Source organism: Babylonia areolata, chromosome 4 (assembly GCF_041734735.1).
Source record: "Babylonia areolata isolate BAREFJ2019XMU chromosome 4, ASM4173473v1, whole genome shotgun sequence".
NCBI lineage: Eukaryota > Metazoa > Mollusca > Gastropoda > Neogastropoda > Buccinidae > Babylonia > Babylonia areolata.
This window is the reverse complement of record NC_134879.1, coordinates 31,170,709-31,183,542: the sequence shown is the minus strand read 5'-3', so window position 1 is coordinate 31,183,542 and position 12,834 is coordinate 31,170,709. Positions and strand designations below refer to the sequence as shown.

The window sequence follows — 12,834 nt, the reverse complement described above, 5'->3', positions numbered from 1 at the left end:
CACTTCACTCCACACAATCAAAACACCAGGATTTTGTGAGAAAAATAAAGATTTTATTTGCACAAGATTTTTCACATTTTTACCCATACACTGCTCACATGCACACTTGCTTGTCATGTCATGGCGACTGGTATTTCATCTGTTCCTTCAACTTTGATCGTAGAATGAACATTCTCTGGTCAATTTCTGAAATGCTGTCGTATTCCTGCAAAATACAGACACAACTGTCATAATTGTGACAGGTGAAGAGATAATCTTTTTGTCCAGTTTGCTTGTGTAGTTTATTTTACCCTTTTCTTACCTCCCTCTGGTTGTAGCTGGCTGGCTGTACTAAGATTGATCTTTTGTCAATTTTGAGGTACAGAAATTCACTATTTGACTTGTGTCAACATGAAAATAAATGCTAAGGAAGTTAACCCATTCAAATGGGGGGAGATTTTTTCAGCTTCTGCAGGCTTCCTTGTCATACTGGGGTGAGGTAAGCAACAGTGTCACAAGGGTCCAGGGTGGACAGATCCTTGACAGGACATAGCATTGTACTGTATTTCTTTTTGTCACAACAGAATTCCCCCACCCCACCCTTTAAAAAAAAATTTTTTGGCATGCCTGCAAGTTTGTTTTCCTGTCAAAGTGGATTTTGCCAGGGACAACCCTTTGGTTGCAATGGGTTCTTTTACAAGCTGCTGTTTCAGTTTATGCGCCTCTAGGGCGCCACTTGCCTACATATTCGGGTTTCCGACCACAAGCTGACAAAACTGGCTCTGCAAAACAGCAAACACAAAATCCCTTATCCAGGAACAATCACAGGTTTTTGAAAACTATATTTCTGCAATATTTGGACTCGCTAGCACCTGTATAAATATTGTGTGCATCCCCCATCCCCTTTGCATCAAAGGTTATATTTCCTCTCATTCAATCATCAACAAATGTTCCATGAATGTGATGTGCTTACCGTCTTTAGTTTTGTTGGAGACAGGTCCTCTGTGACAGGCTCGGGTTTGGAAACTTTTCTTCTTTTTACTTTGGGCTGAGGCATTTTCTGAAAAGAGCACAAAAAGTTATTTGTCATGACTCAGGTAATCAGCAAAAGACAGCTTTAACAGTAACATATCTTGATTCAAATTCAATGTACAAACATCCATTCCACTATAAATTAACGTCTTTATAAACGATCTAATTTTCATAGATAAGAAATTTCCATCTCCCCTCTACCCTGCCCTTTCTCTCTGTTACTTTCTCACATTTTTTCTCATGTAGTCAGGTAGAGACAAATGCCACCAGGTGCTAATGGACTCCTGGAGCGGTGGCCTAATTACAAGGCATCCGCCTAAGAAGCGAGAAAATCAGACTGCACTGGATAGAATCCCACACTTGCCAGTATTTCCTCCCCCTCCATTAAACCTTGAGTGATGGTATAGACACTAGTCATTTTGCTAAGAGGAATAGTTCCATGTGTAGCATGAACTTGGCGCAAGTTAAGGAACCCACGGCAACAAAATGGTTGTCCCTGGATATGTTCTGTAGCAAAATCCACTCTGGTGATATTCCACTGAGAAACAGCAAGATATATACCCACTTTGAATATACTCTGGTGATATTTCAAGATACATACCCCACTTGCAAAGTACTCTGCTGATGTTTTAAGATAACTACCCCACTTTCAAAGTAATCTGCTTTCAAGATACCTACCCCACTTTCAAAGTACTCTGCTGATATTTCAAGATACCTACCCCACTTTCAAAGAACTCTGCTATTTCAAGATACCTACCCCATTTCAAAGAACTCTGCTGATATTTCAAGATACCTACCCCACTTTCAAAGTACTCTCCTGATATTTCAAGATACCTACCCCAATCTGCTGATATTTCAAGATACCTACCCCACTTTCAAAGTACTATGCTGATGTTTCAAGATACCCACCCCACTTTCAAAGTACTCTGGTGATGTTTTATGATACATACCCCACTTTCAAAGTACTCTGGTGATATTCCGCTGAGAAACAGAATGCCTTCCTCCACAGCCTTCAGCCGACTGAACAGGTCTGCCTTGGTGTCTGTCCAACAGCCAACAACACATATCAGAAATGACTGCACAGCTGGCTCATCTCTACCAACCATCCATATTCAGACTATGAAGACCATTTCATGGCTTTCCAGATGAAAAGTGGGCAAGAAAGAATACATACACAGATTAAACTTGAAGTTTGGAGTCAAATCAGAAATTTGCTGGACTCCTACAGATGAAAAAATGGGCAACATTTGACTTTTATTTTTAACAGAAAAAAGAAAGCAAGCATGTAAATATACAAACACGTTACACTGGAGTTCAGAGTAAAAAATTGACTTATACAGACGAAAAGTAGGCAACATTTAACTCTTTTTAAGACAAAGCATACATACAAACATGCTGATTACACTGAAGTTGAGAGTCAAAACAGAAATTTGGTTAACATCTGCAGATGAAAAGTGCATAACATTTAACTTTCTTTTGAAGCAAACAAGCACACACAAACTAAAGTTTGGAGTCAAAACAGAAATTTGGTCAGCTATGGATTACAGATTACAGAATACTTTATCTCAACAAGAGAAATTCATTTGTGATGAGGGAAAAGTGGGCAACATTTAACTTAAACAAAAGTCAAAACAGAAATTTGGTTGACTGCTACAGTGAAAAGGTGGGTAACATTTAACTTAGTTTCAAGTCAAAAACAGAAATTCGATGGACTTCTATAGATGAAAAGTGGGCAATGTTTAGCTGCTTTTTTGTGTTTTTTGTTTGTTTCTTAAATGACAAAGAAAAAGCATGCATATATACAAACAGATTACACATATATGGCAACCTGCATGTATATATACACCGCGCCCCCCTGCTCCCTATCACCCCCCAAAACACGCACCACACACATACGCCACAGACCCACACACACTTACCACTGGTGATGTTGAGATGCTGCTCAGCATTCCTCAGCCGCTCCTCAACAGAACTCCTGAACAGGGTGGGTGTGCTCCTCCCTGCCTGGGTTCCTTCCCTTTGCCCAGCCTGTGTCTGGGGACCCTGTGTGTTCAACACACGTGTTACACGCACACGGCTGGTGCACCCCACACGACTCACGTACACGGCATCCACTCGAGCACAGCTGTTCATCTCCTCACCGTTGTCTCCCGTTGTCCCTGTCGTCGAAAAAAATTAGTCAGAACAATAAGGTCATTCAAGACACTGTTCCAATGCTTGTAATATTTCAAATCTAATCTTAGAAAACGTATTCGTTCAAACAGTATTTTACACTATGGAACCTTCCCCCCCATGCCCCCGACAGTCTTTGTGCTTTTGTGTGCGTCAGTGTGTGTGCTGGGTCGGGTTGAGGTGGGAAAAGTGTACATTCTTTAGTTTAACGTCTCTTCACTATAAGTAATATTAGATGAAGGTAGGGAAAAATTGAGGGAGGGAAAAGAAATTATTGTGTACGCATGTGAGTATGCATACTGTGTGAATGGAACCACCGTGGCAAAGTGGTTAGCGTTGCGGACTGACGGCTGGGAGGACATGGTTTCGAATCCCAGCGGAGGTGGGTTTTTCGGCCCGCAGCTGGCTCCTACTCAGAGTGGAGTGTGCTGTGGGCTTAAATGGGGAGACTGGTACCACACAGTTGAGTATCATCCACTTCACGGATGCATCTTTGGGTGTGTTGCTCTTATTTCCTGACCAACACTGCAAGTGCCTGTATCTCTCGGGCCTGACTGACGCCGGGATATCATTATGAAAGGAAGCGTAGAGTACAGCTTTGTCACGTAGTCCCAAACCAAAATGGACCTCTGTTGTAACATCATCACCATCATCGTCATCCTCCTCCATCATTACCAATATAAACAAAAAAAGTCCCAAAGTCTGTGGCCTTTCATGACCTCAGTTTCGATACCCCTCTACTTCCGTGCTTGGGGTGAGTCTTTTCAAGGTCTTCAGTGTCGGCAGATTCATGGAGGACTGCCGTTGGAGAGATGTGGTGGCGGTCTCCACACTGGGAGGGACGCTCACTCAGTCTGGCTCCTCGACTAAGCCATTACTGTTGTCAGTAGGGGGCTTAGTAGGTGGTGCCTAAGTAAGTTAAACCAGAACAGGCACCACTGAACATCACTGAAGTGACTCAGCAGCAGTGCAGTGTCTCCTCTGGTGTGTGGCCTCCTGGCGACCTAACATTGATGGTTCCCTGCAGACTACCGACGCTGGGAGTGTGATGGATGAACCCGGCTGGGTGACTCGGAATGAGTGACGTTGGAGTAATGCCACTGAAATGGGGCAGATGACGGGTGGGAAAAAAAATTGTGTGAATGGAGAGGTGTGTCAGATGAGTGCAATGCAAAAAAAAAAAAAAAAAATCTTTTTTTTAAGTAGTATTTTCTGTGGGTTTTTTTATGAAAGTTTTTATTTATTTTTTAATTTTTTATTCCTGTGTCTTAATGAAGTTAAACACATCACATGTATTGTTGAATGTGCTTAGAACTGAAGGGTGAGCCCTATAATAAATGTGCATTATCATCAGAGAAATTAATCACAAGGACTGAGTAGAACTTATGTTTAAAAAAACAAACATACACATACATATAACTGTAACATATATAAAGTTGTATGAGTGTGGAGGATGGGTCTCTTTCTGCCTTCATGGCTGGCAACACACACATTCACTTGTATAATAATGAATGACATCTGTTTTGCGCATTTCTTGCATTTCTCATAGTTAACAGGGTCAATGTGCTGACAGTCACCCATTCACACACAACCACGCCCGAAAATAACTAACCACACCCACTATACAAACATGAACCCATGAGTAGAAAACAGCTCAAATAACAGTGGATAGAAGTATCACATAAACACCTCGGGGGAACGATGAACATTTAGCTGGGATTTGAACAGAAGGAGTGTTGGCTGGTGTTGAAGACTGACAAGCAGTGAGTTCCAGATAGTTGGAGCTCAAAAACTTAAGTTCATTTGGGTAATTTTAGAATTTTCCTTTGAGGACCAGAAGGAACGCAAAGGCTTGTATGTGGGGAGCGCTCCAGACAGGAAAGACAGAAGTGTCCTATCAAAATGGCGGAAGGCAAGGACTGCCACTTTGTACTGACTGCAGAATGTAACTGGTAATGAATGGGCTTTTTGGTGTATGTCTTTTTTCACCCTGCCATAAAAGGCAGCCACTCTTGGGGGTGTGTGCTGCTGTTTCTATGTTCACTTTTCCATGACCCACAAAAACGATGACATTCATTACTGGATCTTTATCCCTCTGACATTTTATCCCGCTGCAGCCCACGGACTGGAACCCCCCATTACTCCCGCTGCAGCCCATCGCCTGAGAGTCTGGCATGGTGGGAAATTTCCATCAAGCACTGACCACAGCCTTGCAGACACACACACTGAAGATTCCTGTGAAAGTCACGATAAACCAATGAAAGAATGGTGCTACTTTTGGCACTACACAGTCCCCCATTCAAAAGAATTAGGCCTTCATCTTGCCATTTCATTCACACACTTTTTCAGAGCTGAAAATGGTGGCCAGTATCAAAAATGAAATGTGGGAGGATTACATGAAGGAAGAAGTTGAGGCTATTGTACGTCAACTGGACATATAAATACAATACACACAGAAATGGAATACCCTTACGCACTACACAACTGATCTGCGGAGGGCATAATTGCAATATACACAGAAAATGAACACTGACGCACTACACAACTGACCTGTGAAGAGCACATAATTACAACACCCACAGATACTGAACATATTAACACGCTACACAACTGACCTGTCAAGGACATATATAATTGCAACACATAGAGAAATGGAACATGCTTATGCTCTACACAACTGATCTGTGAAGGACATGTAATTACAATGCACACAGGAATGGAACACGCTGACATGCTACATGACTGACCTGTGCAGGGCAGGTCAAAGCAGAACTCTCGGATGTTGTTGTCGCTGACCTCTGCCCTCTTGCTGGCCATGAAAGCAGCAATCCTGCGCTTCACCTAACACAACACACATCAACAGCACATGAAAATGTCAATACACTTATCATTAACATTGGAAGTATACATACATGTACGATAAGGAATGGACAAAAAATAGAAAAAAATGAATGATAAAAAAAAAAAAAATCACTGCAAATTATCTACTCCAAATTCTGCACTCCTTGAGCATGATATTCTCTCTCTCTCTCTCCAGGATTTGTTAAATTCAGTCATTACACAACTTTTACACAACCACTATTCTTTTATATATGATTGTGTTATTCAGGCTTTCTTGTTGTGGATTTGGCTGCCGTGAAGCATGTCGATTGGTTCGATGGATTGTGGTCTTAAGTACTGTGGTACTGATGTTAATTAAGTATTGTGATATGAGAGGTGCATCATTCAGATATTGTGATGTGTATGTATGTATGATGGGTGTTGTGATGTGCTACGGCAAAGAATATTGCAATGGCTTGTATCTAATGATGGCTAAAATGCTGAGAAAAAAAAATGCATTCAAAATATAGATCTGTGTCGGTGACGCTGTTTAACATTTTCAGAAGTACTCTTTTTTTTTTTTTATAGGTTTTTTGTTGTTGTTGTTTTTTTGTAATGTCAGTATTTTAAATCCCGTCTGCAGAGTTTAGGTCTGGTTCAGGACACCATGGGTCATTTGACCGGTTCACCACAAAATCAGTGGGTCAATTTCAAAATTAATGGGTCAGGAAAAACAACTCCTCATTCCTGCCCCCAGCACCTCACATTCCCAACGTTTGTAAATGAATTTGTACTTATTTGTATTATATGTACATGTGTGCGTATGTAAAGTTATGTAGAGATGATAAGCTAATGTTTATTGTGTCGTGAGAAACACAGAAAATACAAAATAGTAATTAATAAACTTTATTTTGCTCTGGATAGTAAATATTCTGATTATGCTCCACTGAATACACAGGAAAAATCAGAAAACAAAAGCATTACATTACAGCTGAAAAACATCAAAAAGACAGTGTAACTGCCACTTGTGTTAGTCTAGTTCCATTCTGTAAGGAAAACACTTTCATCTGCTTTTTGGAAATCCAAATCTTCACAGTTGAAAAATTTCTCTAATTTTCTGAAGTACCATGATATTATAATATGCATACCAGTTTAATTCTGTTCTTGTATATATTAATAATATACAAAGGAAAAAGACAAAATGCACTTAAAAGATGTTATCTGTGTCAGTACATGTAACTTGATTTATGGAAACACAAATATACCCCCAAAAAGTTTTGCTGCTAAAGAGACGAAATGAAAACAGTCATATACTTAGAACTACAGAAGTGTGCTTGTACGTGTTGATCAGACCTACATTTTTTTTTTTTTTTAAGGGACACATTCTTGCATGACGTCAACGAACAAATCTCTCAGACTCTGCATCTGCCTGCAGAATGGAAATGACTAAGTGTTCTGAACACTCATTCGAACTTTCTCAACATAAGGCAGCTTCTTTTGGCGGCATGCTCAGTGTTGTGGATGATTTCTTATGGTAAAATATTCTACATGTATCAAAGCCATCCTCAGTCAAGGAGACTGGCAGGAAAGTATAAAGTTAACTGGCACTGCATTTTGCCACAGTTCACAATACGCAAGTGACGATGCCTTAGAGTAAATGTACCTTGTTTTGTTTCAAAGTTAGGTACAAGTTTTCATGTTCATCTGCTAAATATTAAACTGCAGAACAACTACAGTAATGGTTATATTTTTCAAGTGATGATTATAATTTTCAGAGTTTGAAACTGCAGGTGTGATTGTTTTGTAGGAGAATCAGAGAAATCTACAAACTTGAAAAGCCTTTTAATCAAGACTGATTTTAATAAAAACCAATACGTCAAGTGACTTACTGGCTGCCAAATCGATGGGTTATTTCAAAATTACATGAGTCAATGACCAAATGATCCGATTTAATATACTTAGGACACCACCTACTAAGCCCGTTACTGACAACAATAATTGCTTTGTTGCAACCAGAGTGAGGAGTGAGTGTCCCAGGCTGGAAACCGCCACGTTTCTCCAATGACAGTCCCCCATGAACCTGCCAACACTGAACACTTTGACAACCAAGGTCACTATAATATCTAAGATTTTATCACCTATTCAGAAATTCCTCACATTAAACCAAGTGCTGCTATGACAAGATGAAGTACCTCTGACGTGGAAGCGCGAATCTGAACAAGGCTTTGATCTGTGGTGACAGCTCTCTGTGGTTCAGCTTCTCTGGAACTTAAAGAAAATCAGTTCACATTTTACACTGTTCTGCCTGAAAACTTTTGTTAAGGTCTGCAACACAGAAATCCTAATAACAATTAGTGTAAAACTCTTGAAACCAGGACAACCCTTGTTGTATTACTTTAATGCAATCACAATGTTCAGCAAACTCATTTGAACAGTTGACATCACATGTGTGGTTCAACTTCTCTTTTTGTTTGTGTATGTGTGTGTGTGTACATTTGAATGTGTGCATGCGTGAATATGTGTGAGAGAGAGAGAGAGTCACTGTGTGTGTGTGTGTGTGTGTGTGTGTGTGTGTGTGTGTGTGTGTGTGTGTGAGTGTGTGTGCATGCCCATACAAACACATTTCATGTCTGTGCAAAGACATCACCTAATATTCTTACAGGACTACTAGCTTACTTCATGCTTCAAACAAACCTGTCAACTGTGTTGTCATTTTCAGTGTCAGACATGCTGTTCCTGGAACTTTCCTCCGAGGTTGAACATGAGGACGTCAAGAAATCCATCATTTCTTGTGACATGGTGCCAGCTCCACACTGCAGGAAGGACGATTCACAATGTTTTCAGTTGCCAGTACAGACCCCAGTCAGACAAGCACAATAAGATCTGAAGCATCAAAAACATCACAATAAAAATGAGTACTTCTGAGCACAGCTGCTAATGATGCATAATCATGATTATGACAATATCCTGAGTCAGAAGGTCGTGACCCAGCCACCAACAATAATGATCACAGTAATATTGCTTTTTTTGTGCTGTTTGTGCTGCCCAAATCCACACAACCACAGCCAGATGCAGGACAAGACCACTCGCCTGGAGACCACCTCAGCCAAGATCAACAAGAAGAAGACCGAGCTGATGAAGATCAACACCACTGCCAACACACCAGTCACAGTCAGTAGAGAGCCCATCAGGGAGGCGGAGTCTTTCATCTACTTGGGAAGCGTGGTTGACCGACAGGGAGGCACAGACCGAGACGTCACAGCCAGAATCGGCAAGGCAAGAACAGCTTTCATCATGCTCAAGAACATCTGGAGCAATCAGTATGAAAACCAAACTCCATATCTTCAACTCCAATGTGAAGTCAGTTCTGCTCTACGGATGCAAGACATGGCGGACAACACAGACGATGCAGCAGAAGATTCAGACATTCTTCAACACCTGTCTGAGGCGCATCTACAGACACACACATCCCACACAAGATAAAAACCAAGTGCCACCACCTCCCTTGGCTGAACACCACACTCAAACGCATGCTCCGCAAAAAAAGCCATCTACTGACACGCGCCAGAAAAACGGACAACTGGTCAACCTACAAATTCCACCAGAAAGAGTGCCGGCGCCAAATGCGGAAGGCTGAAAGAAACTACATCCACTACACCCTTGAAAAAGGCTTACAGAAATACAACAACAAACCCTTCTGGCAGTGCATCAAGGCGAGGAGGCAGGATGACATCGGTGTCGCCCTGCTGAAAGAAAAAGGCCAGCTTTTTAGTGAAAACAAGAGCAAGGCCCGCATCTTACTAAATCAGTTTATATCTGTCTTCACAAAAAACTCGGACACTCCCATCCCTCCGATCAGAAAAAGATGTAACAAAGACATCCCCCCCATTACCATCAGTACAGAAGGCGTCTGCAAACTACTTAAACAGCTACAACCCTACAAAGCCTCCGGACCAGACCTAATTCCCAACCTCATCCTGAAAAAATGTGCCAGTAACCTTGCCCCTGCTATCTCAACAATGTTCCAGCTTTCCCTCAACACAGGAGACCTCCCATCCGCTGGCTGAGTGCAAATGTCACCTATGTGTACAAGAAGAGGGATAAGCATGCAGCAGAAAACTGCAGGCCTATCTCTCTCACATCTGTCACCTGCAAACTTCTTGAACACATCATCTACCATCACGTCCTCACCCATTTTGAGAAACACAGCACCCTGACCACTCTCAACCACGGCTTCCGCAGTGGATTCTCTTGCAAAACCCAACTCCTGACCACACATGACCTCCTGAACTCTTTTGACCAGAAACATCAAGTGGATGTCGCCATTTTAGACTTTTCAAAAGCATTCAACACTGTCCCCCACGAACATCATCTTCACAAGCTGCACAAATATGGAATTAGAGGTCCCCTCCACACCTGGTTATCAAACTTTCTCCAGCGCAGGAAGATGGCTATCGTGATAGAGGGCGTCACATCCGAAGAAACCTCAGTGGATTCCGGAGTACCTCAAGGAACAGTGTTGGGCCCACTCCTCTTCCAATGCCACATCAACGACCTCCCGGACAGAGTCAAATCCCAGGTACGCCTGTTTGCTGATTGCCTCCTTTACCGCCAGATCAACTCCCTACAAGATCACATTCAGCTTCAAGAGGACCTCAATCAACTCAAAACCTGGGCCACTGACAGGTATGAAGTTTAACCCCAACAAGTGCTACATCCTCAGTATGCAGCAGTCAACCAACCACATCTACTCCCTATGTAACACACCCCTTCAGCATGTCCACACAAACCCCTATCTAGGTATTCAACTCTCCGATGACCTGAAATGGAGCACCCACATTGCCTACACCTGCAAAAAAGCACACAGTACTCTTGGCTTCCTCAGGAGAAACCTGCATTTCTGCCCCCTACAATGCAAGAGAAATGCATATCTATCCCTCATCAGACCAGCCCTCGAGTATGGCTCCATCATATGGAGTCCTTACCTCAAACAGGATATTGATAAACTTGAAAAAGTGCAGTGCCTATCTGCCCGGTTCATAACCGGTGATTATAAATCCAGAACACCCGGCTCCATCACCAAGATGCTCCACACTCTTTAACTGCCGACACTCCAACAGCGCAGACATGACCTACGCCTCATCTTCCTCTACAAGGTGGTTGAGGGGTTGGTACCGGCCATACCACCTGCTGAGTACTTAACCCCACATAAACCAGGACAACTCATAAGGCCACGAACATCTGGCGATCAGTACGATACCACCAGTGCGATCTCTAATCATATAAGAAACAACATAAAAACATTCCAAGCCAGCAGATGTCAGACAGAGCAATACAAACAGTCATTTTTTGTTAGCACAGTAAAAGACTGGAACCACCTGGAAGAAAACATAGTAAGAGCACCAACTCCTGAGATCTTCAAAAAACTATTTACATCTTAACAGTGAACCTGCTAAGCTGTGCACACCCCCACCCGTTGCGATAATGCCATAATCTTGGCGACAGCGATGTACTTAACAGATAGATTGTTCTGTCCATTGAATTAATGTATTTGTATCTATTGTGAATGTTAGTTATTAATTTACTGTCAGACTGTTGGAAGAAAAATGTTTTTGTTCCACTTGATGAAGTCTTGGCATGGATTATTGTTGAAGGAAGATTCTATTAAATAAATTTACAAACACAAGAAAGATCTGTAAATATCAGTACCAGATTGTATTGATAATACGAAAAGGAACATACAGAAAGAATATTGTGAGTGTTCGACCAGTGTGGTATAACATGAAAAGGGTATTTCTTCAAAGATATTGAAAGTTCGTTCTTTAATACCGTGTGTGTGTGTGTTTGAATTCTGAGTTCAACAACGAATAGTGTAAAACATCAGAGTTAAACGTCTACATTCTTTAGGAAAATTGGTTTGCTACATTCCTACCTGGGCGTTCGGCAACCGCGACACAATGAGTTCGAGGAGCTCACTGACTGAAAGAAAACAAAACCGGATAGTCGTCAAGGGAAAGCACCCTCACATTATTGCATGCGCGGATGGCGGCACTCAGTGAGGCTTTCGCGCAGTAATAATATATCTAAAGTTAAATTCTGTGTTCCAAACGCTTAAGAAAAAAATGATTATAGGCTCAGCAAGTGGAGTAGGCCTCCAAACAGCAGTATACGTATTCAATGTGAATGTCCTTCAATATTAACATCGTTTATTCATTGGTTTACAAATGGTGTATCTGTCTCTCAAGCACACACACACACACACTGATGTAAGTACGTCAGTACTTGATAATCATACCAGTGTTGGTCCAAGCGTTATCATCAACGGACATGCGAGTGTCTGCACACACACACACAAGTGGGTGTGGGTGTGCGCGCGAATACATTGGTTCATGAAACAAACCCATAATTATATTCCATTTCTACCTTTTACACCCAGCCCCCCCCCCCCCCCCCCCCACACACACACACACACACGCGCGCGCGCACCAAGAACAACAAAAGAAGGCGAGGGCATTGAGTCTAACACACGGCTGTAATGATTAACCATGGAAAAGCGATACATGAATGTCATGGTGTGTGTCATGATCTACAAGTATAAATATGCAGTGCCTATGCTTGGCAGTTCTAGACTTTCCCAAAGTGGCCAGGTTATTAGGAAAAGAAAGCCACAGAAAGGGCGCCAGATGCTAGCGGGCTTCTTCCGAACTTGTGTGTATCAGATAATGTATTTGAAGTCTCAGTTGATTATAGTATCCTGTAAACTAATTCTACATGAGTTAAGTCCATGTCAGTGTGTGTGTGTGAACTTACAAACATGAAACAATGGCAATA

At 41.9% G+C, this 12,834-nt stretch overlaps 1 protein-coding gene across 1 annotated transcript; it reads right to left on the bottom strand.

Annotated features, from left to right (window-relative positions):
* Positions 1-18: 18 nt before the first annotated feature.
* Positions 19-12,003, bottom strand: LOC143281055 (MAP3K12-binding inhibitory protein 1-like). The gene is made up of 8 exons (XM_076585967.1): positions 11,936-12,003; positions 8,698-8,816; positions 8,196-8,271; positions 5,931-6,024; positions 2,931-3,170; positions 1,962-2,053; positions 953-1,039; positions 19-205 (listed from the first exon to the last, which is right to left on the bottom strand). The coding sequence occupies exons 2-8, from the start codon at positions 8,799-8,801 to the stop codon at positions 119-121; spliced, it is 780 nt and encodes a 259-aa protein (XP_076442082.1). The 5' UTR covers positions 8,802-8,816; positions 11,936-12,003; the 3' UTR covers positions 19-118.
* Between the last annotated feature and the right edge of the window lie 831 nt (positions 12,004-12,834).

Excerpts from the sequence above, each read along its gene's own strand:
- LOC143281055 (XM_076585967.1), bottom strand. The coding sequence starts at position 8,801 with ATGTCACAAGAAATGATGGATTTCTTGACGTCCTCATGTTCAACCTCG. Across the intron at positions 6,025-8,195 it reads TTCGCGCTTCCACGTCAGAG|GTGAAGCGCAGGATTGCTGC; the intron begins GTACTTCATCTT and ends GTGTTGTGTTAG. Across the intron at positions 3,171-5,930 it reads CTTTGACCTGCCCTGCACAG|GGACAACGGGAGACAACGGT; the intron begins GTCAGTCATGTA and ends TTTCGACGACAG.